The 24,370-nt window shown below is 43.5% G+C and overlaps 1 protein-coding gene and 1 long non-coding RNA gene across 3 annotated transcripts in view; one reads left to right on the top strand and one right to left on the bottom strand.

Annotated features, from left to right (window-relative positions):
* Positions 1–21,589, bottom strand: part of FRMD3 (FERM domain containing 3) — a 125,635-nt gene extending 104,046 nt beyond the window's left edge. The window contains exons 1-3 of one of the 2 annotated variants that reach the window (XM_083464903.1): positions 20,695–21,589; positions 19,901–20,147; positions 19,418–19,623 (exon numbers count right to left, since the gene is read on the bottom strand). In XM_083464903.1, coding sequence (XP_083321029.1) covers positions 19,418–19,567 — 150 coding nt within the window. In that variant the 5' untranslated portion in view covers positions 19,568–19,623; positions 19,901–20,147; positions 20,695–21,589. Of the gene's footprint in view, positions 1–19,417; positions 20,148–20,694 lie in introns of both variants that reach the window. The other variant, XM_083464902.1, reaches the window with a different exon arrangement.
* Positions 19,036–23,539, top strand: LOC310688547. The gene is made up of 2 exons (XR_014517028.1): positions 19,036–19,147; positions 21,759–23,539. It is a non-coding gene; the product is annotated as an uncharacterized lncRNA (long non-coding RNA).
* Positions 23,540–24,370: the final 831 nt, after the last annotated feature.

Genomic DNA, 24,370 nt, shown 5'->3' on the forward strand with positions numbered 1-24,370 from the left:
CAGCCAACCCTTCCTAAAAAAAGCTCAACAACTCGGGCAACATTCCCAAAAATTGCAATGTGGGGGAGGGGTGCAAAAAAATTCCACACCAGGAACCACCTGACCTTGCTACACCTCTGCAGAGAAAGCAAAGCTTGTTTCTTTCAGATATTTAAAGAGGACCATATATATATATCTCCTCTCAGTCTCCTCTGTTCCAAGGTAAACATACCCAGCTCCTTTAATTGTTCCTCATAAGGCTTGGTTTGCAAACCTTTCATTATCTTGGTTGCCCTCCTGCACATGTTCCAGCTCGTCAACATCCTTCTAAAATTAAACCAAGGAAATTGGGTTCCCCCAGCCCCTCTAAACAGCAACCCCCCCTCTCCCAAATTCTGCGTGCCAAAGATACTTTTGCAAGTGAGAAGTTATTTGTGTGAACCTAAATAAAGTGAGATTCTAACCTGTTGCATTGTTTGTTTGTTTTGTATAATTTATGTACCGCTTGATTGAAAAAACAAAACAAAAACTCAAAGCGATTTACAGAAGATAAAACAGTAAAATAAGGGAAAACCCACAGCCCTGCTTTCAAAACATACAAAAGTTGTTTTTCCCCCGTAATGAAATTCCCTCAACTTTCTAAGCATCTGGGTAGATCTATCTAAACATGAATGTTTTTAGCAGCTGCTGAAAAGAGTACATATTAGCAATGTTATTTTACAAAGATGAACTTTGCCATTTCCTAACATTCATCTGAACAGAACATCTGTTACGATGCCATGCATATTTTATGTATTTATCCAAGGTAAATGAGCCAGTGATGTCTGATCATTACTTCCAGACTTTAAAATAAGCCCTGTTCCTTAAATGTGAATGTGTGGTTTTTATTCTGTTACAATAACGATCATTTAAAAGCTAGGAAGTCAGTATCACAAATGGCGCACTTTAAGAAGTTCCTATTTAATAGGAAACGTTTTGGAATATGTTAGACCTCCATGGAATTCAAGCTTTTAGCACTCTGGAAGCATCACTAAGTGGCAAGAGAGAGCAGTGCGTGGAAAGAGAGTCTACAGCACCATTAGCGGAAAGGCATCATAATGACTCTGCTTTAGGTATTTTACTACATTTGCCACCTGTGGCCCTGCTCTGGGTGCAGACACGTTGTGGGTGGATACAAGGAACAGGTCCCTTTTGATGGTGGCTCCCTGGTGATGGAATGCCTTTCCCAGAGAGGCTTACCAGGCACCTACATTGTGGTCTGTTTGGCGCCAGGCAAAGGCATGTTATTTTTCCAGCCTTTTCAATCTTAAAATCTTCTCCTGCTTTTTAATTATGTTTGGATTGTGCTGTCTTTATTATGCTTTAGGTTTCAAGTTTACTATTTAACTTTGTAACTTACGGATTTTATTTTTGCTTGTAAACTGCTCAGAAAACTGTCATGTGAATATAAATACTATAAATAAGATAAGATAAACAAAGCTATGTAGAGCTGGTAAGTCCAAGGTTATAGCAACTGTATGGTTATAGCATTAAGCAATGCATGGTGGTACAGAGCCTGCAAGTGTCCCTGTTTTCCAGTGACAGTCCCAGATTTACAGAAGCTGTCCTGGCTTCTGATTTGATCCCAGGATGTTCCACTTTTCCTTAGGAGGTCCCTATTTTCATTGGAGAAATGTTGGAGGGTATGGAGTTATGTGACACCCCCCCCCCCGTGCCAAGGAGACAATGAACTATACCTTTAGAAGACATCTGAAGGCAGGTGTGAGAGATGCGGGTGGCGCTGCGGGTTAAACCGCAGGGCCTAGAGCTTGCCGATCAGATGGTCAGCGGTTCGAATCCCCGCGACGGGGTGAGCTCCCGTTGCTTGGTCCCTGCTCCTGCCTACTTAGCAGTCCGAAAGCACATCAAAGTGCAAGTAGATAAATAGGTAGCGCTCCGGCGGGAAGGTAAACGGCGTTTCCATGTACTGCTCTGCCATAAAAGGGTAAAGGTAAAGGGACCCCTGACAATTAAGTCCAATCGTGAACGACTCTGGGGTTGTGGTGCTCATCTCGCTTTACTGGCCAAGGGATCCAGCATTTGTCCACTTCTGCAGACAATTTTTCTGGGTCATGTTATCTACTTGCACTTTGATGTGTTTTCGAACTGCTAGGTTGGCAGGAGCAGGGACTGATCAACAGGAGCTCACCCCGTCGTGGGGATTCGAACTGCCAACCTTCTGATCGGCAAGCTCTAGGCCCTGCGGTTTAACCCACAGCGTCATCCGCATCCCTCACACCTGTAGTAAACATGCCTATTATAGAGAAAGGTTATAAGTACAATTTATTTATTTTTAGAAACATGAGATCTTTCACCTACCGTCCAGGAAAAATATATCCCATTATTCTCTTCAATTTGTATATTGATTATCAGGTGCCATACAACCCAGTCTTGAGTTTAATAGCTTAGAAATGTAAATGTGGTACACTCACAGGATTGCATTAGTGAGCATGTAGCTAGGATGATTTATCTGAATTAGCCAGAGCCAACACTGCCGCTACACATGCAAGTTGTCGTCACATTGTTAACTTTTGTTCTTTTTTAGGAACACACAGTCTGGATTGGGTAGCTCGATTTATGAGGAGCTGATGAAGGGCAAACAGCGCCCCCACCCCCACCCCCACACTGGGAGCAAACAGCTAGAGCACTGATGGCGGACCTTTTAGAGACCGAGTGCCCAAACTGTAAAGCAAAACCCACTTATTTATCGCTAAGTGCCAACACGGCCCTTAGGACGCGGGTGGCGCTAGGACGCGGGTGGTGCTGTGGGTAAAAGCCTCAGCGCCTAGGGCTTGCCGATCGAAAGGTCGGCGGTTCGAATCCCCGCGGCGGGGTGCGCTCCCGCTGCTCGGTCCCAGCGCCTGCCAACCTAGCAGTTCGAAAGCACCCCTGGGTGCAAGTAGATAAATAGGTACCGCTTACCAGCGGGAAGGTAAACGGCGTTCCGTGTGCTGCGCTGGCTCACCAGATGCAGCTTTGTCACGCTGGCCACGTGACCCAGAAGTGTCTCCGGACAGCGCTGGCCCACGGCCGATAGAGTGAGATGGGCGCACAAACCCCAGAGTCTGTCAAGACTGGCCCGTTCGGGCAGGGGTACCTTTACCTTTACGTGCCAACACGGCCATTTAACATGTATATCTCATTTTTTCCTGTGTGTTTCTCGTTTCTTCTTCATGACTGCTGTTGTAATAAATATTCCTTCATAAAAGTTATTGCATTACATTCTTCATTAAATTATCTTTCCATTGATATATAATTTTATGGTATTACTCAGTGCCTTTTTTCTTTAAAAAAAATGTTTAGGAGTACTCTCATTTTGACTCAAGAAAATCACCACCGGGGGAAAATAAATACAGTTCAAATCAGGAAAAATAAATATGGTGAATTTCTTCTCCCGTTAAATTCACAATGTTTAAGGGTCTGCGTCCCCACTGGGAAAAAAGCACTGGTATTACTCGAAAACAAAGTGATGTTATCAGCCATCAAACCTTGGAAATACATTTTTTTCTAGAAGGTTCCACAATTCTGGCCACTAGTGTACACTGGAGGGCTGAGTCACCCTCTGCCAATTTTTAATATGAGATAATAATGATTGTGTGTGCACATACATATAAATATAAATAAATAAACTTAGCTAGATGGGTTGGGTATTCATTATTATTATTATTATTATGTTGTTGTTGTTGTTGTTATATTTTGCCATTTCTTTGGCTGCCGTTTGATCGCAGCCTCCATGGAATGTATTTCTCTGTTGGCTTCCGCGGGAAAGCCCAGCAAACATGTAAACCCAGCAGCCCCTTCTTAGATTGCCCTCTTTATACGCTTACTGACCTGGGAGTTAAGGCCTGCTGAACTCAAGGCGACTTACTCCCGAGTAGGAAAAAGAGACTGGCGGGAGGCCCTGGCGCATCGAAAGTCAATGTCTGATCAGCCCCATGATGCTTGCCAGGCCCTGGTGCTGCAGGCTTTGGACGGTGTGCGCGAGCCTTCCTCTCCTTCTCCTTCTCCTCCTCCCCACCCACCCCTGACATGGAAGCTATGGCTCTGCTGGGGTGATGGCGCACGTGTCCGCAGAGAGGGTTCTGGTGCCGTCTCTGGTACGTGTGCCATAGGTTCACCACCACTGAGTCACTAACTACCCAGCCTCTTCCAGTCAAATGATCCTATCAGGTTGACACGTCCTATGACCCAACCTCTCTGCTTATAACAAAAAGTGTTTAACTTTTCTCTTCACTAGGCTGCTTCAAAAATGGCACAACTACGCTCTGAAACACATCTCTAATTCCCAGCAAAAGACATTGACAAATCCTTTGGAAAGAAAGAAACAAGCAAGAAGGCAAAACAATCAGAGCCTTGGCAGTTCTCAATGTTCTAACGAAAGAAACTCTTTGTCTTATATCAACAGGAAGGACACCATGATAAAATAATGATTAGCACTATCAAATAATAAATATTTCATTAAAACTACAAGTATCCAGCCAATCAAATTGAACTGCTGGCAACCATTTCCCAGTCTGTGTGAGGCTGGTTCAGCATGAAGATTGCTTGTCAAACTAAGACATATTGCAACACTTTGCATTAGAGTTGCAACTGTCTGTAAAGTTCCCATTCACTGGACTGGATTTCACAAGCTGATATTCCACCATTTAAATCCAGTGAAGTCGGGGGGAGTTTCTCAGTGGACAAGCCACATTTGGCAGGGAGGGGAAAGGGAACTTTTTTTTGTATCACAGAACAACCAGTTAGAGAAATCATTAGTTGTTTATCATTTACTCAGCTCTAAATACAGTAGTACCTTAGGTTACATACGCTTCAGGTTACAGGTGCTTCAGGTTACAGACTCTGCTAACCCAGAAATATTACCTCAGGTTAAGAACTTTGCTTCAGGATGAGAACAGAAATCGTGCTCTGGTGGCGCAGCGGCAGCGGGAGGCCCCATTAGCTAAAGTGGTGCTTCAAGGTTAAGAACAATTTCAGGTTAAGAACGGACCTCCGGAACGAATTAAGTACTTAACCTGAGGTACCACTGTATTGTTTCAAATTCTGATTTGTGGGTTGTGTAGAAGGAGAGCTGATTCACTGAAGGGTTGGGACTTGGCAATGCTCACTCTCATTTTCAGCACATGTGAAAACCGAATTCTCAAATAGGCCTTGTCAAGAAATGTTATAAATTCTGACTGTCTGTGTTCCTCTCTTAGGACTCCCCCTGTACCACCTGAAGGGGCAATCCTAATGGGCAGATTTCTCTTACTGCAGATATGACATCATTCATCCTTACAGACTCTCTGAGGACTTACAAGCTATCAGCTGGTCTGAATCACCATAGGAGCCAATACCCTTTGTCAATAGTGATCTTTTTTCTGTAAAAAGCGGGACTTGGGTGTCTCAGCAAGTTCAGTTCTCTCTCTCTCTCTCTCTCTCTCTCTCTCTCTCTCTCTCTCAAATCAAGCTTTTCCTTCTGATACCTAGGTAAAGTGCATGGTTTTCACATGTTTCGGTCAGTTTTAGAAGCATTTTCTTCCTTTCCTTATCCATTGCCATGTGATCTCTGATTTTCTGTAAAACAAATTAATTTATCTCTCTTTCTTCTTTGATTTTCAGCACTGTTTTTCAGGTGCATACTGTCTTGAAGCTTATCTCCATTGCAACTCTGCTCAACTTATGCTACTGGTGCCCACATAATCAGGGGATTTTGAAAGAGAATCAAGACGTCCCCAACTGCATATAGGTTTTATAAATTCTCAGACCTGGGTAGGGTTCACATAGGAGAAGCCACCACTTTGGGCACCTGACTTCCACTTTGTTTAGGGCTTTAAAGTTCAAATCCACTACAGTGGTACCTCGGGTTACATACGCTTCAGGTTACATACGCTTCAGGTTACAGACTCCGCTAACCCAGAAATAGTACCTCAGGTTAAGAACTTTGCTAAAGGATGAGAACAGAAATCGTCCGGTGGCGGTGCGGCAGCAGCGGGAGGCCCCATTAGCTAAAGTGGTGCTTCAGGTTAAGAACAGTTTCAGGTTAAGAATGGACCTCTGGAACGAATTAAGTACGTAACCAGAGGTACCACTGTACTTTGAATTGTGCCTAGGAATATATTTCTAGTCAGTGAAGCAATGAAGTCTCATTATCCTAATAACTGACCCAACTTCTGAACACTCATCAAAGGCATTCTTACATAGACCATATAAAAAAATTCCTTCCAGTAGCACCTTAAAGACCAACTAAGTTAGTTCTTGGTATGAGCTTTCGTGTGCATGCACACTTCTTCAGATACATAGTGTGCATGCACACAAAAGCTCATACCAAGAACTAACTTAGTTGGTCTTTAAGGTGCTACTGGAAGGAATTTTTTTATTTTGACTATGGCAGACCAACACGGCTACCTATCTGTTACATAGACCATGTTACAGTAATCCAGAAGACATGTTCTACTATGGCTGGGTATGGTAATTCAAGGGATGGGCAAGCCTCAGCTGTACTGCTGTAACCTGGGCATCCAAACCCAAAGTTGCATGCAGAAGGACACTTGAGTTGTGAACCTGTCTTCAAAGGAAGTGGAACTCCACTGAAGGCAATGTCAGTCCTTTGGGTTGTTACCTCAAGGAAGGAGCAAAAGCTCAGTGATAAAACACGCTGAACATTAAAGATCCTGAAGGCTAGGTGTACTTTTGTAAGCCAAGGAAATCTTTAATAAAAACATTTTTTTTTTTAAGAAAAGTATGCGATTGTGAGCTGGAGAGCTCTACCCATCTGGTTGACAGTACTGAATGGTTGACCATGAAACACACGCAATGCGAAGCAATTTCCTATATTCCTACAATAACCAAAGTGATCGAAGCTGGACTTTCAAAAGAAATTTCATGGTGATGTAGGGACAACAGAACGGCATATAATCAAACAGAATGTACGCTGGTTGCCTGTCTTGCACCTGCAATATAATGAATTTGACTACGAGAGGTTTTTGTTGCTCCTAAGAAGAATTAAGCCAGTGAGAAGGTTCATTTTTAAAACTGATTGAAACTGAATGCTCTGCAACTATGCAATTTACACTTCACATTTCACTTAGCTATTCTGCCTCTTTTTCTCTAGGGATATTGTTATGCTCAGCTGGGTAGATTTTGTTTAACTTTGAACTGATTACTCTTATCCTTCAAACCTCAGCAGCCCCCAGAGTTGTCTCTGCGATACAAATAGTCATACCAAGAATGAAAATTAATTCAAGGATTCAGGTGAAGTAATTAAGTTTTCCAGTGAAAATATAAAAGAATCTGCACACAGAGAGACCAGCTGAACTGTGGTGGGAATGTATATCCAATTTTATGTTACTATGAAAGTCTCAGAATGTATGAGATTAACAAATCTATCAAAGCCACAACAACAAAAATAAAGAGGTTGGTACCCACTAGCATGAAAACCAAAAAAAGGGAAGCCACAAATTACAATGAAGGGGGAGGGATAAAATATCAAGGATGCACCAAAATGAAAAATAAATTGGCCCAATACAAACAAATCACATAGTGATGTGCTTCTTAAGTGTCCAAGAAGAATAATTTTAATTCAACGTGTGCTGGCCCCAAACAGTGCTATTTTTCTAGAAGAAGAGGTGCCAGAACTGATAATGAGCACCTCCTTTGTTCTCTTATAATGGCAATGGCACCCACTTGAGAGGTGCTGGAACTGAGTTCCAGTGAGTTCTGGCTGAAAAAAGGCTCTGCCCCCCCCCAAAAAAATTCTTTCCTGTCCACTTTTGCGACTTCATCTCCCCAATTTGTTCCCCAGACATCAGCATGAGTCAGAAAACAAGCAGTGTTATACTTGATTGTACATAAATAGCTGTATTTCACAGGGTGGTGCTGTGGATTAAACCACAGAGCCTAGGGCTTGCTGATCAGAAGGTTGGTGGTTCGAATCCCCACGACAGGGTGAGCTCCCATTGCTCGGTCCCTGCTCCTGCCCAACTAGCAGTTCAAAAGCACGTCAAAGTGCAAGTAAATAAGTTTCCGTGCACTGCTCTGGTTTGCCAGAAGTGACTTAGTCATGCTGGCCACATGACCCAGAAGCTGTATGCCAGCTCCCTCGGCCAATAAAGCGAGATGAGTGCCGCAACCCCAGAGTCGGCCATTACTGGACCTAATCCTTTCTGGACTTTTCCTTTCACAGGAAAACTCACACATTCCAGACCTGAAAGCATAGCAAGTCCACCTGACATTCAAAACAATAGGCAAGTCAATTTGAGAAGAAAATCCAACAGTAATAAATTAAAATAAGCGTATTTAGCAAAAAAGATATCTTGAAACAATGCATATTTTAACGTCCAATACAGTAGAGCAACTTCAGTCCTTATTTAAACAGGACACTTGCCTGTCTAGCTGTTCCCCATGACCAGCTTTTCACTTAAAATTTATTCAGATTGCTTATCACAGACCAATCCATGTGAACAGTAAGCAAACCAGCAGATGCACCACTGGAACAACAACAATTCCTCTCCAAACTTAGCATCACCACCAGCGCCATTTCCTTATTTCTTTACATATCAAATTTTGGCCGAAAGGCCCCCAAAGCAGCAGAAAACATATTAAAACAAAATATTCAATAAAATGCCATTTATTGAATTACAATTATAGCCTGCCTTTCCTCCTGAAGGAAACCAGGGTGGAGAGACAGAGAGAGAACCACCACCTATGGGCACTATATTTTTCAGAGCTCAACAATTTTTTTCTCGCTGGCTCTGGGGACATTTTCAGCTGGACCAATTCATCCTAAAATATGGCCTCATGTGGAGCATCCTGTTGATAAATATAAGTTACAAACATGCAGGCACTAAAACTGGACAAGAGGAAATGCTGGACTCCGTCTGCTATTTGAGAAAAGAGTGGGGTCTGAATTCACAGAGTCTAGCAAAACATGCATCAGCAGCAATCTTTAAATATGTCCACTCTATGTTCTTATATTGCTACTATTTATGTGCTAACTGTCAGAGCAGATCAGAGCTCTTGTTTATTGAGGTTCTGACATCACTCGCAGGATAAATATAAATTCACTAAATCTCCTGCCTGCTGTGCTGTCTGCATAATCCTTTAACCTTTTGTTTCCCATGTCCAAGGCACTTTTCTGCACACATACACTTGGGCCCCATAGGTCTCTATTCCCATTATTGTCCTCCTATTCTTCCTTGTTTCTCAAACTGTCACCTCTTGACAGTGGGGTTCATCTCCCAGCCACCACTGGCCCTGTGCCTCAAGGCTGCCGTCAACATATGCTGCAATGAAGCATCGCTTAAGGGGAGGAACTTCAAATAAGAGATTCTGGAGAAAGGGAACTAATTTTTAAGAGAACCTATCCATAAGATACGAAGCCTAGCACATACTACTAAATATATATTTTTAAAAGAGAATATCACATGAATGCTGAAGGTCGGGGAAGTGGGAGAGACTGGGAGTTAGGAAATGACACAATTATTGACCATCTGAGTAGGTGATTACAATAGTAACTGTGCAGATGAAAATGACAGAAGTCAACTGTTTCATTGCCTGCATCTTGCCCGTTGCAGTAAAGGGCTCATGGAACACACATAATAAGAAGTTCCGTTTTGCAGATAAATAACTTGGCTTTTGAGTGAACTCTTCAAAGGTACACTAATGTCAGAAACAGAGTTAGATGCTACCAAAGGTCATCATATCCTACATTTGCTTCCAAAATAGTTTCCTGCCCAGTAGGATACCCTGCGAGCTGAAAAGATCAGTCTATGTGCAATTCAGAGCACAGTGTACAAGCAGATATCAGGTGCACTGCCAAGAGGCTCTGCTTACAGGAAATGGTTCTGAAAATGTACCATCAAATGTAATTGATTATATGATTTGTTGTTGTTGTTTTTAAATGAACATTTAAACAATTAGAATCTGTGTAGAAAAGATAATAACTGCACATAATAAAACTGCATAAAATCAATAGAAAACTAGATAATCTCACTTTAATTGTACAATAACTAGCAGTATATCAAAACAAGATCCTACATTTTCATTTTTTACGCCACAGGTTGCTCCTAAGGGAAAACAATTTAAACATACAATCACAGCAGAATGAGTAGAAATAACCTATAATGAACCTATAAGAATGTTAAATACTACTGTATTATATTTATGAAAGCACAACTCTGGTGCAACATCTGCTACTGAAGGAGGTCAAGAGAGTTTTTTACGTGTGTTTTACAACTAGGCTGGCATACATAAACCAGGCAACCTACCTCAGCACACAGAATAATTGCTACAAATAATCAAGCAAGGAATAAAGTTAGGCTTCAATATAAACATTGAAAACATGACCTATGGTGATTTAATAAAATCTGATTCCCTCCCCCCCCACACACACACCAAGAGTCTTACACTTCTTAATTTACTTCAGTTAGCCTTGGAAAAACTCACTCCCCCCAAACCCCCCCTTTCATTCAAGTATTACTTTTATTAGATATTTTCATTAGGAAATGCAGGTTTCACACCCTGGCATGGAACACAGACCTGAATGAGAAACTAGAGGAGGAAGTCTGGAACAAGAGAGTTGGGTGGTGAATGCCAAGAGGATGATCTGCATGAAGAATTGCCAGAGCGAGCTGCTAAACCACTGGTATACAACACCTGTCAGACTGCACATAATCAAAAAGACATTAAGTCCCCTTTGTTGGAAAGTGAGCAGGCAGATTGGATCACTCTACCATCTGTGATGGGAATTCCCTACAGTCCAGATTTTCTGGAGCAAATTTATTAACTACTGTGAGGACATCCTCCATCGCCAGATGAAATGTGATCTCAACAAGGCTTATTCTCCTGGACCACGGATACTAGCGGTGCTTTCAAATTCCTTAAGAACCTCTATTTCAAATTTGGTGATGGCAGCTAAGCTGTGCATTCTCCGAACAAAACAAAACTTTTCTTCGCACACAGCCATAAGACGATAGTTTAAATTAAGTATACAAAACGAGAGAGGAAAGGGAAAGAAGACTGGATTGCATTCCCACAATGCAAAAAGCTACATGACTTTGAATTATTTATATGCATGGCTGTGTGCATTTTGCAGCTCTTCGTCACTTCATAAACACAGAAGTTGGTACTGACGTGGAATTTAACTTTCTGAAAATCACAGCTTTTATTTAAAAACAAACAAAACGATGTTCTTGAAAGTGTGTTGGACGGGGCTCATGAAATCTCAGAACCCTTTCCCCGAGATTCAGCAGGAACAGATTAAGTTGTGCAGAACAAGAAAATATGGTCACATTTTCTTAATCTGGGTAATGAATATTAACCACAAAATTGAGCTTTGAGGGTACTGTTGCGATTTTTTTTAGTGCAGAATCTCCACAGCCCTGTTGTTATTTCTAAAGTGGATTCCTCACCACATCCCTCCAAAAAATATGGCAACATTAAACACCAAGCACTGAAAGCTTTACATTTAGTTTGGTGTTATTTGATATTAAACTATACGCTATGAATTTGCCCTCCTTCACTGTCAATGTCAGGAGCACGTCTTAGCTGGCCTTAGTGGTGGGACAAAGGGCAGGTACTCTTCAAAAGAGCAGTGAGACTCAAAGGCACTCCCAGGCTGCCACTTTTGGGGGATAAGATTGAGTCACAAATTCAGGTTGATTGGGAGGACTTGCACAACAAACACGCTTCCCCAAAAGGTCAGAATTTTGTGATAAGAAAAGTAATGGGGGTGTGTGCAGTGGAAAGTGTGGGATAACACTTGCTTTGATTTAACAAGGTCTTGCCTTCCTACAAACAAATCAGACTGAATGTTCACTAAATCATCAACCTTGTCTAATCTCCCTGCAAAGAAATCAGGATGAATGCTCAATAAACAAGTCTTCTGGAAGCGACCTAAGCATGTTGGTCCAAATCTAAATTAAAAGCCCCAGGAAAATGAGAAATCTAAAAAAATTGGGAGTGGAATGACTGTAAGCTGAAAACAAATTCCTGGGCTGAGCACACAGAATATCATAGCACAGAATCATGGCCAGAGGTATTCTGTTTCTTAATTCTAAGTGTACGCCTGTACCCATACCTGGCGCAGCAGCTGGGGGGGATGAAGCATCCCCCCCCCAAGTTCTTAAGGAGAGGACTGAGAACCCTTCAGTTTCGAGTGGTGATGTCAGCACTTCTCACAATGTCACGTGACATCACCCTCCTCAATAGCGCCTTTGGCACACACACCAATTACTGCCGTGCACCTGGTTCTAGTTGGCAGACTTTGGGCCACCATTAAAAAAAAAAATTAAAAAGATCCTACAAGTTTGAAGACTGCCCCACACTAGATTAAGGTCTTTATATTACAGGCACTGAAATATATGTATTATCCATGGGTTTGGCAAACTTACCATCCAGGTATAGGGCAGTATATAAATTCAATTAAGAAGAATAAGAAGTCTTTGATTTGTTTTTCTATAATTCCTGTATTTGCAGACATGGACTATCTATCTGCCAACCTGACTGGAAAAAAATCCTCCACTGCTTTAAGCTACGTCTGTCTACAATTGCTCTTTAAATCTTCACTGAAATCCTTTTAGCTTTGCGTTTGGTCAGGCAGGTCAACCATCTTTTACAAAGAGTCTGCATGTTACAGACTGTGGCCGTTATGATTTCAGGTTATTTTCCATTCTACTTGTCTCCTTTTTCCGCTGTGCCATTGCAGTTTTACTCAACGATGCTGCAAAGCAGCTGAGTCCCAAGGGGGTTTAAGAAATAAATCAAACACCAGGGCCACTATGTCATCAGAAAGATTGCTTACGTCTTGCCATGGGTCTTGACCCTTTCCACTGCCACTTGCCTGGTTCACCTAATTGCTAATCATCAAGTCCCATGTATGAAAAAACAGCATATTGAATGTTGACCTTTGGTCAAGAAATCTAGCCCTAAGCCATGCAATAGCCTATATGATAAAGCTACTGCCTTTTAACCAGCTGGTTAGAATCTGTAATAGCCTGATTCATTTGAGACATTCCTCAGCCCACTCAATGATTCCACAAAGGGAGTCCTCATCACCCGTGTTAGGCACTACGTTCCTTTTTGAGTGCCTAAGATCCAATTCTCAAAGAACATTAACATTCCAGTGCTAGTGCTACTTTCACAGGAACACTAAAAAAATTACACTGGGGAAAGAGGGCAAACTACGGCTGCTGCTTTTCAAAAAAAGAATAAACTAAAGACATCCCACATAACCAGTAATGTCCTTTCTGGTGTGTTTAATAGCCTGCTACTTTGATTTAATATTAGAAACATAGAATTGTAGAATTGAAAGAGACCACAAGAGTCATCTAGTCCAACAGAGGAATATTTTGTTCAACCTAGGACTTGAACCCATGACTCTCTGAGATCCAGAGTCTCATGCTATACCTCCTTATGCTGCTGTAACACTTTCTGTAATGTTGGAGAGGGATTGTTTTGAATAAGTGTTTGTCTGGAACTTCACATGCACTACAAATAAGAGTCATTGCAGATGTTTGGTTTGAAAGATTATTGGTATAAAATGCTAAACGACAGCATAAGGGTGCTTTGGAAGTTAGTCGTTTGTGGTGCTTCTGGCTGGAACGGGTAAATCAAAATCTTAAAAGGGAAGTATACTCTGAAGCACCTATTGGCTGCTGTCCCTAGGCTATTGCAGAGGTTTTGAAGGGCACCTGAAAGCAGACTGGGTAATTCAGAATATTTTGAACCAAAGAGCATCATGTACTATAATATCAGGTTTCACAGCTCTCCTGCTTCTCCTCTTTTTACAATGACTTTGTGACTGTGAAAGTAACAGTTTTCTATATTTAACAACACACACATCTAAGCAAGATGTGCATAGGGATAATATAAGTCTGCACTGGATGGAAGCCAGTCACTTCATGCTCACTTCAGCATATGTCTCCCTTTGCAGCTCCCAGAGCACCAAATCCCATATTCTCTATGTGCATCAGCATGAATTTGCCCACAGTCTAGTAATATGCAATGCCAAACAAGCACAGCTGAAAAGCTGGTTTCAAATCCTATATTTAGAGACTGTTTTACTTTATTTTTCTAATAATGCTTCATTTACTGGCATTGTGGAGGACATTAATGCTCACTTTCTCATGTAAGCTTTGAGATCATCACTATAACATTCCATTATGAAATAATTGTTGATATACATACAATGTCTCAGAGACTGTTCTTCCTATTGCTTGGCATTCCACTAAACCTGAAGCAGGTTCCATACTCATTTACCCTCTTGGCAGCCTGTCAGTGAACACATGCCAGCGCATGATGCTTCACGGCACTATCTGCAGAGAATTTAGTCCACATGGAACAGAACCAGCTGGAGCTACAAGAACATGAACCTCCTAAAGTACATGTCTTTTCTTCTAGCATAAAATGTCAGGAAGTGTCCTCAAATGACTCCACTAAGGTCATTAGATTCATACAGGCAGCGTAAAGAGTGGATGTTTACACAAGCCTCCGTGGCTGTTTTATCAATAGCAGCACACAAAAATTTGCATGAGCTGGGAGAATTCCCCCAAAAGAGAATCCAAACTCTGAATTGCTGGTAATGGGCTGCAACATGAATATAAATAACACAAGTCAGAAAAAATTATTTATGTAACTTACAATGTATAAAACACACATAACCACACGTGCATTTTTATTTCATTTACTTGTCCCAGGAACATTTAACAGAAACATGCTGAATGCTTTCCATTCATGTAGAAAAAAACATAAAAGTTGATGTGAAACCTCTTAAAAACCAGGGGCCATGACAGTCTGTACGGGCCCTGCCTTTAAAACTTCTGCAGAACAAAGAACATTTCCCCAAGACTGGAGAAGAATGAGATCCCTGAGCTTTCCCTTACACCGGCAAATCTGAATTCCAACTGTCCTGACTGAACGAAACGAAACTGACTGAAACCCAAGTAAAACTGACTAAAGTTGTATGAAAGTTGCACTTCTACTCCATTAGATGCAGCACAAACTTTGCAACGTTGCTGTTGCTATAGTTTGTGGTAGTAATAGTACAGTAGTAGTAATTCAAAATATTTTATGTACTTTTTATTAAAATAATACCAAGGTGGTGTTCAACAAAACAGTTTGGTGCAAACCACTGGAAAACAATAAAATATACAATATTTATTTATTACATAAAGTTTATATACTGCTTGATTATAGAAAACCTCAAAGTGGCTTACAAAAAGAATAAAACAACAAGATTATTAGTAACAACAATTAAAACATTCAAAAAATTAAAAACTAGCAATAAACTAAAAACACATCAGCATTCTAAATATCTGGGTAGGCTAGTTGAAACAAAAATAGTTTTAGAAGGCACTGAAAAGAATAAAGTGAAGCCACCTGCCAGATGCCAATAAGCAGGGAGTTCCGAAGTGTAGTTTCTGCCACATTAAAAGATCGATTTCTTACAACTGCAGAACAGGGATTACGTGGCACCTGTAACAGTGCCAGTTTCACAGAGCAAAAGGGTGTAAGGCAATCTCGCAGACAGATGGGTCACAAGTTTTTAAGGGCTTTACGTACCAATACTAAACCTTTGAACCTGACCCAGTACAAAGCAGCAACCAGTGCAGATCTCAGAGCGCAAGTGTTACATGCTAATAAGATCTCGCTCCTTTCCGCAATTGTGCTGCAGTATTCTGCACTAACTGCAGCTTCCGGATCAAGTGCAAGGGAAGCTCCGCATAGAGCACACATTACACTAATTCAGTCTTAAGGTAACCAGTGCATGAACTACTGTGGCCAAGCCTTCCTGGTCTAGCAATGGGTGCAGTTGTTGTACCAACTGTAGTTCGGAAGAGGCACCTCTAGCCACTGAGGGTACCTGAGACTCCAGGGACAAAGCTGGATCCAAAATCACCTGGAACTGCAAACCTGCTCCTTCAAGCAGAGTGCAGCTGCATTCAGGGTAGGCAGTTGACCAAGTTCCCAAACACAGGAACTACTGACCCACAGTGCCTTCAACCAGTGAGGATTCAAGCTCAGCTTCTTTTTCCTCATCCATCCCACCACCATTGCCACAGCCTCACCTGATTTGGATGTTATGGAGAAGTAGAGCTGAGTGTCATCAGCATACTGGTAGCACCTTGCCCCATAACTCCTCCTGAAGCAATCTAATAAAAACAACTTTTACCCTCAGAGTAACCAGTAAGCATTCAACTGGTATCAGAGGCCAAGCAAAGCTGCATCCCATTAGCCTTGTTGGCCCAACACCAGAAGCAGGTCCTCAAATCCTGCCCCAGGGTGGAGAAGTGTTCTGGCAAAGTTTCATGGTTATGTCTTCCTGGCCATTGCTGCTGTACCAAGTACCCAGGCTGGGTCATCCACTCCACCATGTTATGAGCATGATCCAGATTCTACCCCATATTTATAGATATCATGGTGCAGAGTGACAACAAATATGAATAGGAGTATATGCTTTGACTCCCGCCTCTCAACTAGGCGTAGTGTACGGATGGAAGCCCACTTGCTGCTGTATATCATATGCATATGATTCCTGACTGGCCATAGCAAAGTATTGATCGCATACCTCAACCATGGTGTCCAGCAGTCAAGACGATTTCTGCCTGCAGTGTGTAATTAATCCACTGGCAGTCTAAACAATTGGGGATTGGTTTGTGTGAGGAAGGGATACTGCAGGTCCATATACCTGATTGGGGCCAAAGCAGAGCAGAGATCGATGCATGTGGGTGTGTACTATGGCCAGCCAGTGTAGACTCTGGACTACAGGTCAATATATCCTCACCCACTTCTCCATCATCCAGTAAGTGAATAGGGTCTTCTTGGCCTCCTGATCATCCAACTGTGATGAGGAAACCTAGGAATGGTCCATTCCCTGCAGTTAAGCCCATCTTTATGTACAAAGGACAGGTTCAAATCCTATGCTTTGGCATCAGCTTCTTGGGTCACTACAGCAATTGATAGCCCCCTCCTGAACAGTGTACTCAGCTTTCTTTTATTTGATGTACTAAGAAAACTCCAAGCTGCTAACTGTTACTTATCTGCTATAAGTAAATTTGCTGTCATAACTGCAAATTCTTTCTTTTCTGCCCTATGAAAAAAATGCTATCAAACATAGACATTTACATATACTTACAAAAACAAAAGTTAGTGATTTAAGCTATATTGCCCCACCTACTTAATATCTCCAAACAAAGAAACAACTATCTCTTTCAAAATACTCTTCGATGGAAGCAGAAAGACTTATTCAAATTGCTTCAAGTATCCAGTTGTGCTAAACCATCTTGAACATTATCAGATATGTACTCTATTTTTTAAATGACCAATATATCAACAACTCCACCACTTCATGTTACAGTTCCTTGGCAATCTATCAAATCAACATTTCTGTAGTACACATATATCAAATGAATGTTTTCCTACTACAGGTAAATAAATTCCTCTACACCACACACACTCAGTCAACCATTTCTATATAGTGCATAGTGCTTTACTAATCTTTTCCCCCCTTGGGGAACTAGATAGTGGCTTTCATATTCAATAGATTTCAGCCATTCCTGTATTTCATGAAGCCTGCTACTAAATCCTCCAGTTAAAAGCCATTGGGGTGTGTTAACAGCACAACATACTGGAACAAAATTCCTGGCAGTTAGAAATAAAGAGAGAGGAAGAGGTTAATAGATTCTTAATTGTATTGTCCATCTCCACTTGTCAGAGAGGCATTGAAAAATGCAGTCTGCCAACCACTCTCAGCAGAGGTTATGTTCCCCATACATTCCTTCTAGAATAGAACTGAAATCTTTCATCAGTTAGGCTAGTAGATTAATCAACTGAATGTTTTGTTGATTAATAAGTGATAATTGGTTTTAATTTGCTGGGATATTTATTTTTCCATACTATTTTGGTTTTCATGTAAGAGCTCAAGAAAATGAGAAAACTAAAAATGGCCCTTGCACAGCGAGTGTTGGCTTTCCTTATGTTTATTAATTAATAAACTATACTGTACTCCTTTCAATATCTAAAAAAGGAATAATATTCAAAATTTATTTCCATGTAATCAATTCATTAATTGATTTAACCTGTCAGGAATCAACTATACATTCTCTATCTGGTTGCCAGCCCTGATCATTCTTTTTGCTTAAGCCCCACAAACAGCATAAATATTTTTCTATTACCGAACACAGCTAGAGCTGCTGCCAGGGGGTTCCCTAGCTCCTAATTCAGTTGCTGGGTTGTGTATTGGTCCAAGATTTATTTATTTTTAACCACACAGGGAAAAGGGAAAGCTGCTGCACATACGGTTAACCATCCCGATATACAGATGCAAAATGTAAATATAAGTAAGCGTCTAAAGGCTGAGGATTTCTGTGCTGCAATATACCTAGTATATACATAGATACCAATAGCCTTGTTTTTCTGAAACCTCCTGAGCAACAGGACCAGCCACCCAGCACCCCGTTGAATTCTATGTCCCTAGAAATACCATACACTATTCTGGAGCATATAAGGAAAGTATAACAGCAAGAATTCATCTCTATCCATAACAGCCTGTTTTCAATGAGCAAAAATTGTCGGCACACTATTTCATCACCAGAATACTTTAGTCTTCTCTTGTGGTGCTTGCGCTTTATTTATGTCTTTCTTTCAAAGGACTACATGACCACTCCTGTACACCACTGTACACTCCTGTAAGGCGGTGCTCAACTCTTAAAAAATAAAAAGTGCTGACCGCCCTGACTCAGAATCACCAGTACCACCCAGACAGACCAAGAGTCAAATTCAACATGCACAAGTTTCCTATAGTAGTAGAAAACACAACACAACTAATAAATGGTGGGGGAAAGTTGCTTCTCCCGTCATCTGCACTGTCATGGGCTTCACCCAACCAGAGCTGTGCCATCCATGCCATCCAGAGATAACCCCAACCCACAATGGCCCCTCTGAGTGCGAAAAAGGATCGCATCCCCTCCCCTTCCCCAAAAGCAACAATATCACGCAGCTTTTGCTATTGCAGAGCTGCAGCCCCTGCAAAGCAGAAAGGCTTTCTCGAGGAAGCACGTCTGGATGCCACGCAAGGAAGGCGCAGCAGCTACGGAATCGCTGCGCTGCAAAGCAGTAGCCTGGGAAGGCCCTTCCTTGGTTAACTTCCCAGGTTTTAGCACCAATTTTCCATTTCCAAGCGCGGCTCTCAACCTGGTGGTACCCAGCCCTTCGCCTGCGAGGAAGTTCTCCCTGCGCTGATGCGCTCGGGGGAATGGTGCGCGCGAGAGGGAGAGTTTGCGCGACGGCGGGAGGGAAGCCAGCAGGGATGCCGGGGGGGGGTGGGCGTCCGCCAGCCGGCCCCCTTTTTTGCAAGGGGCGCAAGGGGTGGGTGGTGCCCGCCCCAGAGCCCCTTCCTCGCAGCCCAGCCGGGCAGAAGCACCTGGATGTGGCAGGAGATCTCGGAGTCGTCCAGCAGCCGGATGGTGCACTTCATCTCCTGGCTCAAAGACCTGATGCTCGAGCTCCGGAACCGGATCATTTTCATGGTCCTCCTGCCGCCTCGCCTCACGCACTCGCAGGGCGCGAACATGCACCGCAGTCCGGAGCGGGGGGGCCCGGCCACCAGCCCTGCTGCCTCGGCCCCTCCTGGCCGGGAGGGGAGATGGACGACGGGGAGGAGGAGGAGGGGACCCTCCCGGGAGCCAAGGAAGGAGGGACCGAGCGCCTCCCTCCCTCCCTCGCCAGGCGGCGGGCGCCTCAAGCCCGAGGAGGCGGCGGCGGCGGTTCCCGCTGCTGTTGCTGGGTGAACATCATGCTGAGGAAGAAGCGGGGCGGGAGGAGCGGAGACGAAGGGGAGGAGGAGGAGGAGGCTGCTGTCCTCCCTTTGCCCCCCCGCCTTGCCCACGGCAGCTCCTGTCCCGGCCTAAAGGGGGCCGCGCGCAGCGCTGGCGCCGGAGGCGAAGGAAGAGCGCCCGTGGCGCCGCGCTCACCGCGGCCGGCTGCGGTGGGGACGGCTCGGCTCACTGCGCTGCCGCCGCTGCGTCAGGCTTCGCTCTTCCCTCTCGCGCCTCCCTCCCCGCCCGCCTCTCTCTCTCTCTCTCTCTCTCTCTCGCGCCGCTGCCCCTCCCTCGGGCGCCTGCCCTCCCCTTCGCCCCTCGCTCCTTCTCCCCCTTCTCGCCCTCGTAGAATCATAGACTCATAGAGTTGGAAGAGACCCCAAGGGCCATCGAGTCCAACCCCCTGCCAGGCAGGAAACACCATCAGAGCACTCCTGACATATGGTTGTCAAGCCTCTGCTTAAAGACCTCCAAAGTAGGAGACTCCACCACACTCCTTGGCAGCAAATTCCACTGTCGAACAGCTCTTACTGTCAGGAAGTTCTTCCTAATGTTTAGGTGGAATCTTCTTTCTTGTAGTTTGGATCCATTGCTCCGTGTCCGCTTCTCTGGAGCAGCAGAAAACAACCTTTCTCCCTCCTCTATGTGACATCCTTTTATATATTTGAACATGGCTATCATATCACCCCTTAACCTCCTCTTCTCCAGGCTAAACATGCCCAGCTCCCTTAGCCGTTCCTCATAAGGCATCGTTTCCAGGCCTTTGACCATTTTGGTTGCCCTCCTCTGGAGACGTTCCAGTTTGTCAGTGTCCTTCTTGAACTGTGGTGCCCAGAACTGGACACAGTACTCCAGGTGAGGTCTGACCAGACCAGAATACAGTGGCACTATCGTATTCTCTTCCTTTTGCGCCGCCGCTCTCCTTCAGCCTCCTCCTGGTTCTCCCTCGCTTCCCGGCCCTTTCCCTTCCTCCTTTCCTGCTCCTCTTCGAGTCCTTTCCATTTCTTCCACCCCAGCCTCAGATTTATTTCCTTCAGCCTTCGCCACTCATACTTTACCCCCTTCCTTGCGCCATTTCCCATTTTCCTCCCTCAACTTTTCTTTTCTCTCCTCCCCCTTCGTTTGTTTTCCCCACTTTCCCTCCGTCGCATATTATTCGCTTCCTCGCCTTATATTGTCTTCAGCCCCTTCGTTCCCTTTTCCCTTCCCCTTGGCGCCCAGGCAGAGACCCAGAGGGGACCCAGTCGCTTGGGGACACTTCCCTTGGCTACTGCGTTTGGAAAGCAATAAGGAAGCTTTCTTTGGCGAAAACGGGGGTGGTGGTGACCATCAATGGGGCTTGTGCATTTCATAGAATTGCAGAGTTGGTTCAGCCCCCTGCAATTCAGGAATCTTTTGTCCAGCATGGGGCCCAAACCCACAAGCCTGAGATTGAAAGTCTCCTGCTGAGCTGTTCCCCTGAGGGCTAGTGCAGGACATTTTGCCACCTGAGGCCAAGGATGAGAATTCACCCTTCCCATCCTATGCATTTAGTAATTTGTTAGATTTCTACCTCGTCTTTCCCCATACATGTCTCTTTCCCCCATTATCTGTGCAACAGGCCTATAGAAGAGGCCAGGCAATGGGTAGGCAAACTAAGGCCCAGGGGCCGGATCCGGCGCAATCACCTTCTAAATCCGGCCCACAGATGGCCCGGGAATCAGCCTGTTTTTACATGAGTAGAATGTGTGCTTTTATTTCAAATGCATCTCTGGGTTATTTGTGGGGCATAGGAGTTCGTTCATTCCTCCCTCCCCCAAAAAAATATTGTCCGGCCCCCCACAAGGTCTGAGGGACAGTGGACCGGCCCCCTGCTGAAAAAATTTGCTGACCCCTGGGTTAGGCTAAGAGACTGGGCCTACGAGTGGCTTTGAACACTGCTCTCCTTGATCCTCTAACCACTAGACCACACTACAGAGGCCCACCAGACTGGCAGATGAAACGTCACTGCCAACAAAACAGAGTCCGTCACTGCAACAGGTTGGCCTAGTGGGCACAGAGCAGGCTGCATGGCACTCACAGCTCTATGGAGCAGGCAGGGAAGGAACATCACTGCTTATTTCACAGTGAGTATGGCAATGCTCTTCGTGCCAAATAAATAAGCTTTTACTCATTCCTCCTTTTCCTTCCAAAGACCTTTTTATCTCCCCAGGCTTTATTAACCTCTGCCTAACCCCCTGCACATAGATCGTTTTCGGTACTGCCTATTACTGTATTTAAAGTGATTTGTATTAGTTCTTATGAACTGCCTTGGGAATTTTGAATGTAAGGTCAGGTGCATAAATACTTTAAATACAGTGGTACCTCTACTTACAGACGTGATCTGTTCCGGGGTGCCATTCGCACCCCGAAAAATCTGTAAGTAGAGCTCCGCTTCTGCACGTGCACGTGACACAATAGAGCGCTCCTGCGCATGTGCAAAGCGTGCTTCTGTGTGCGCGCGCATGGCAAAACCTGGAAGTATACACTTCTGGGTTTGCCACGTTTGCAACCCAAAAATCCGCAACCTGAACCTAACGCAACTAGAGGTATGACTGTAAAATACAACAAAAAGTCTACCGGTCATTTTCTTTGGCACCCTCTCTGTTTTCTCCTACCTGTCCCCTACCCCATCCTTCATCTGATCTAGTTGCTTTGTTGCACTCGAGTAACAGCTAGACACAATAGGTTTGGCAGCTGTTGGGGGCCGGCCTTTCCCAGTTCCTAAAAATGACTTGTTCTGCCAAGTGGAAGGATGTAAATCTTGATATTATTAGCTCCTTGGCGCCTTTCTTGGCACCCAAATCATGCCTAGAAGAATGGGGTCATGGCTTCGTACTGTGAATCTTCAGCTGTTACCTTACCAACCTGTGGGAAAGTGTCAGGAAATAGCATAAGGATGAAGAGACACACTTAATTCAGTGTACTTCTCCTTTGATGTGATAAGCAGGCAACTGTATAGTAAAGTAATTAAGAAAGGGAGAGAGGAATGTACAGTTAAACCCCCTTCCCCAGTAAACAACTGATATAGTAGTATATTAATCAAGACCTAACCATGTCCTGGTGAATTCAGGATAGAGTGGCGAAAGCAGAGTAGAAAGGATAAAAAGCTAATTACCTCTGCTTCTGTTAATATTTAATAAAGTGCTGGTTTTACTATACATGATCCCAATCATATACAAGAGTTAATTGCATTAAATCTGGAGGAGCAATTTAAGATCTCCAGGCTGTGACTGCTCATCAAGGCTTTCTCTGAACAATCAGAATTGCGGGACTGTGTGCAGGCCTTGAGAAGATTGCCCAGGGGGTCAGATATGGGCCAGAGGCCTGACATTTCCTGCATCTGCATAATTAGCGGAACAGATAAATACTTATGAGAAAGATCAGCTGACTCCTAAGATCTATACTATGGATAGGTGCAGTTTTAAGGCCTGCTCTCCACTACTGTATAAGCATAGCCAGGAATCAGTTATTACCACTGTGCTTGTCCAGAGCTACAACTGGAAGATCCTGTCACAATTATTTTTCTCCTTATGGTCCTGCAGGTGTATCCTTTCTCCCTTCTCATATGGATGGATTTAATGCATTTTTAAAACCTTATATTTTGTTTTTATCTTTTTGTTTTCTACACTGCCTCAATATTTTCAAATGGTGCATCGTTTATGAATTATTTAAATAAATCAGTAAGTATACCTTGGTCATTCACAGTTTTATGGAGTGTACGTATCTGTCTGCTGTCTGTCGTCTGTCTTTTCCTACTTTTTGCCTGTGCCAAAGTCGAACTATCAACAAAACAAATTTGCAGTGAGTCACTGACTTGTAGGACTCACATTGTGGAACTCCAAAACCACAAGATTGTTGCTAATTACAGTGGCAATCAAGATGTTAATGGAGTAATTTGAAAGCTGTCACAATCACATTTTCCCAACATCGCACAAGTGCACATCTGTGCAATTCTGGCAACGTAATAAACATTTCAAAAGGAGGATGAAGCAGCAAATTCCTTCTGGTCAGACAATGTGCATAATATAGGAGCCCAGGAAGGAGTAAACAAGCCCAAATAAGCTATATGCAATGCTGCACGAAATCAAATATGTAAACCATGAAATGAGGCATACTCTTAAAACACATCTACACCATGCTAAAATCAGATATACTATCATGCTGTATCTCAACACTACAGTCCACAAACACTGGGGCTTCAATCCTCTCTGGTCCTCTAACAGACCTCAACATCAGAATTCAACTAGAAACATTGAGCTTCTCTGCTCTTAGCATGAAACTTGAGTAGACACCTGAGCACTTAATAGTTATAATGTAATGCAGGCATAGGCAAACTCGGCCCTCCAGATGTTTTGGGACTACAACTCCCATCATCCCTGACCTCTGGTCCTGTTAGCTAGGGATGTTATGCAACTGTCCCATACAAGGATCCAACCTGCAAACTTGGAATTCTCAGCACCATGCTCTAACCAACTATGCACTATGTGCATAGTTGATTAATGATTAATGGAATGATTAATGGACTTCAATGTCTG

This window comes from Podarcis liolepis (assembly GCF_965112155.1).
Source record: "Podarcis liolepis genome assembly, chromosome: 11".
In the NCBI taxonomy this organism is placed as follows: domain Eukaryota; kingdom Metazoa; phylum Chordata; class Lepidosauria; order Squamata; family Lacertidae; genus Podarcis; species Podarcis liolepis.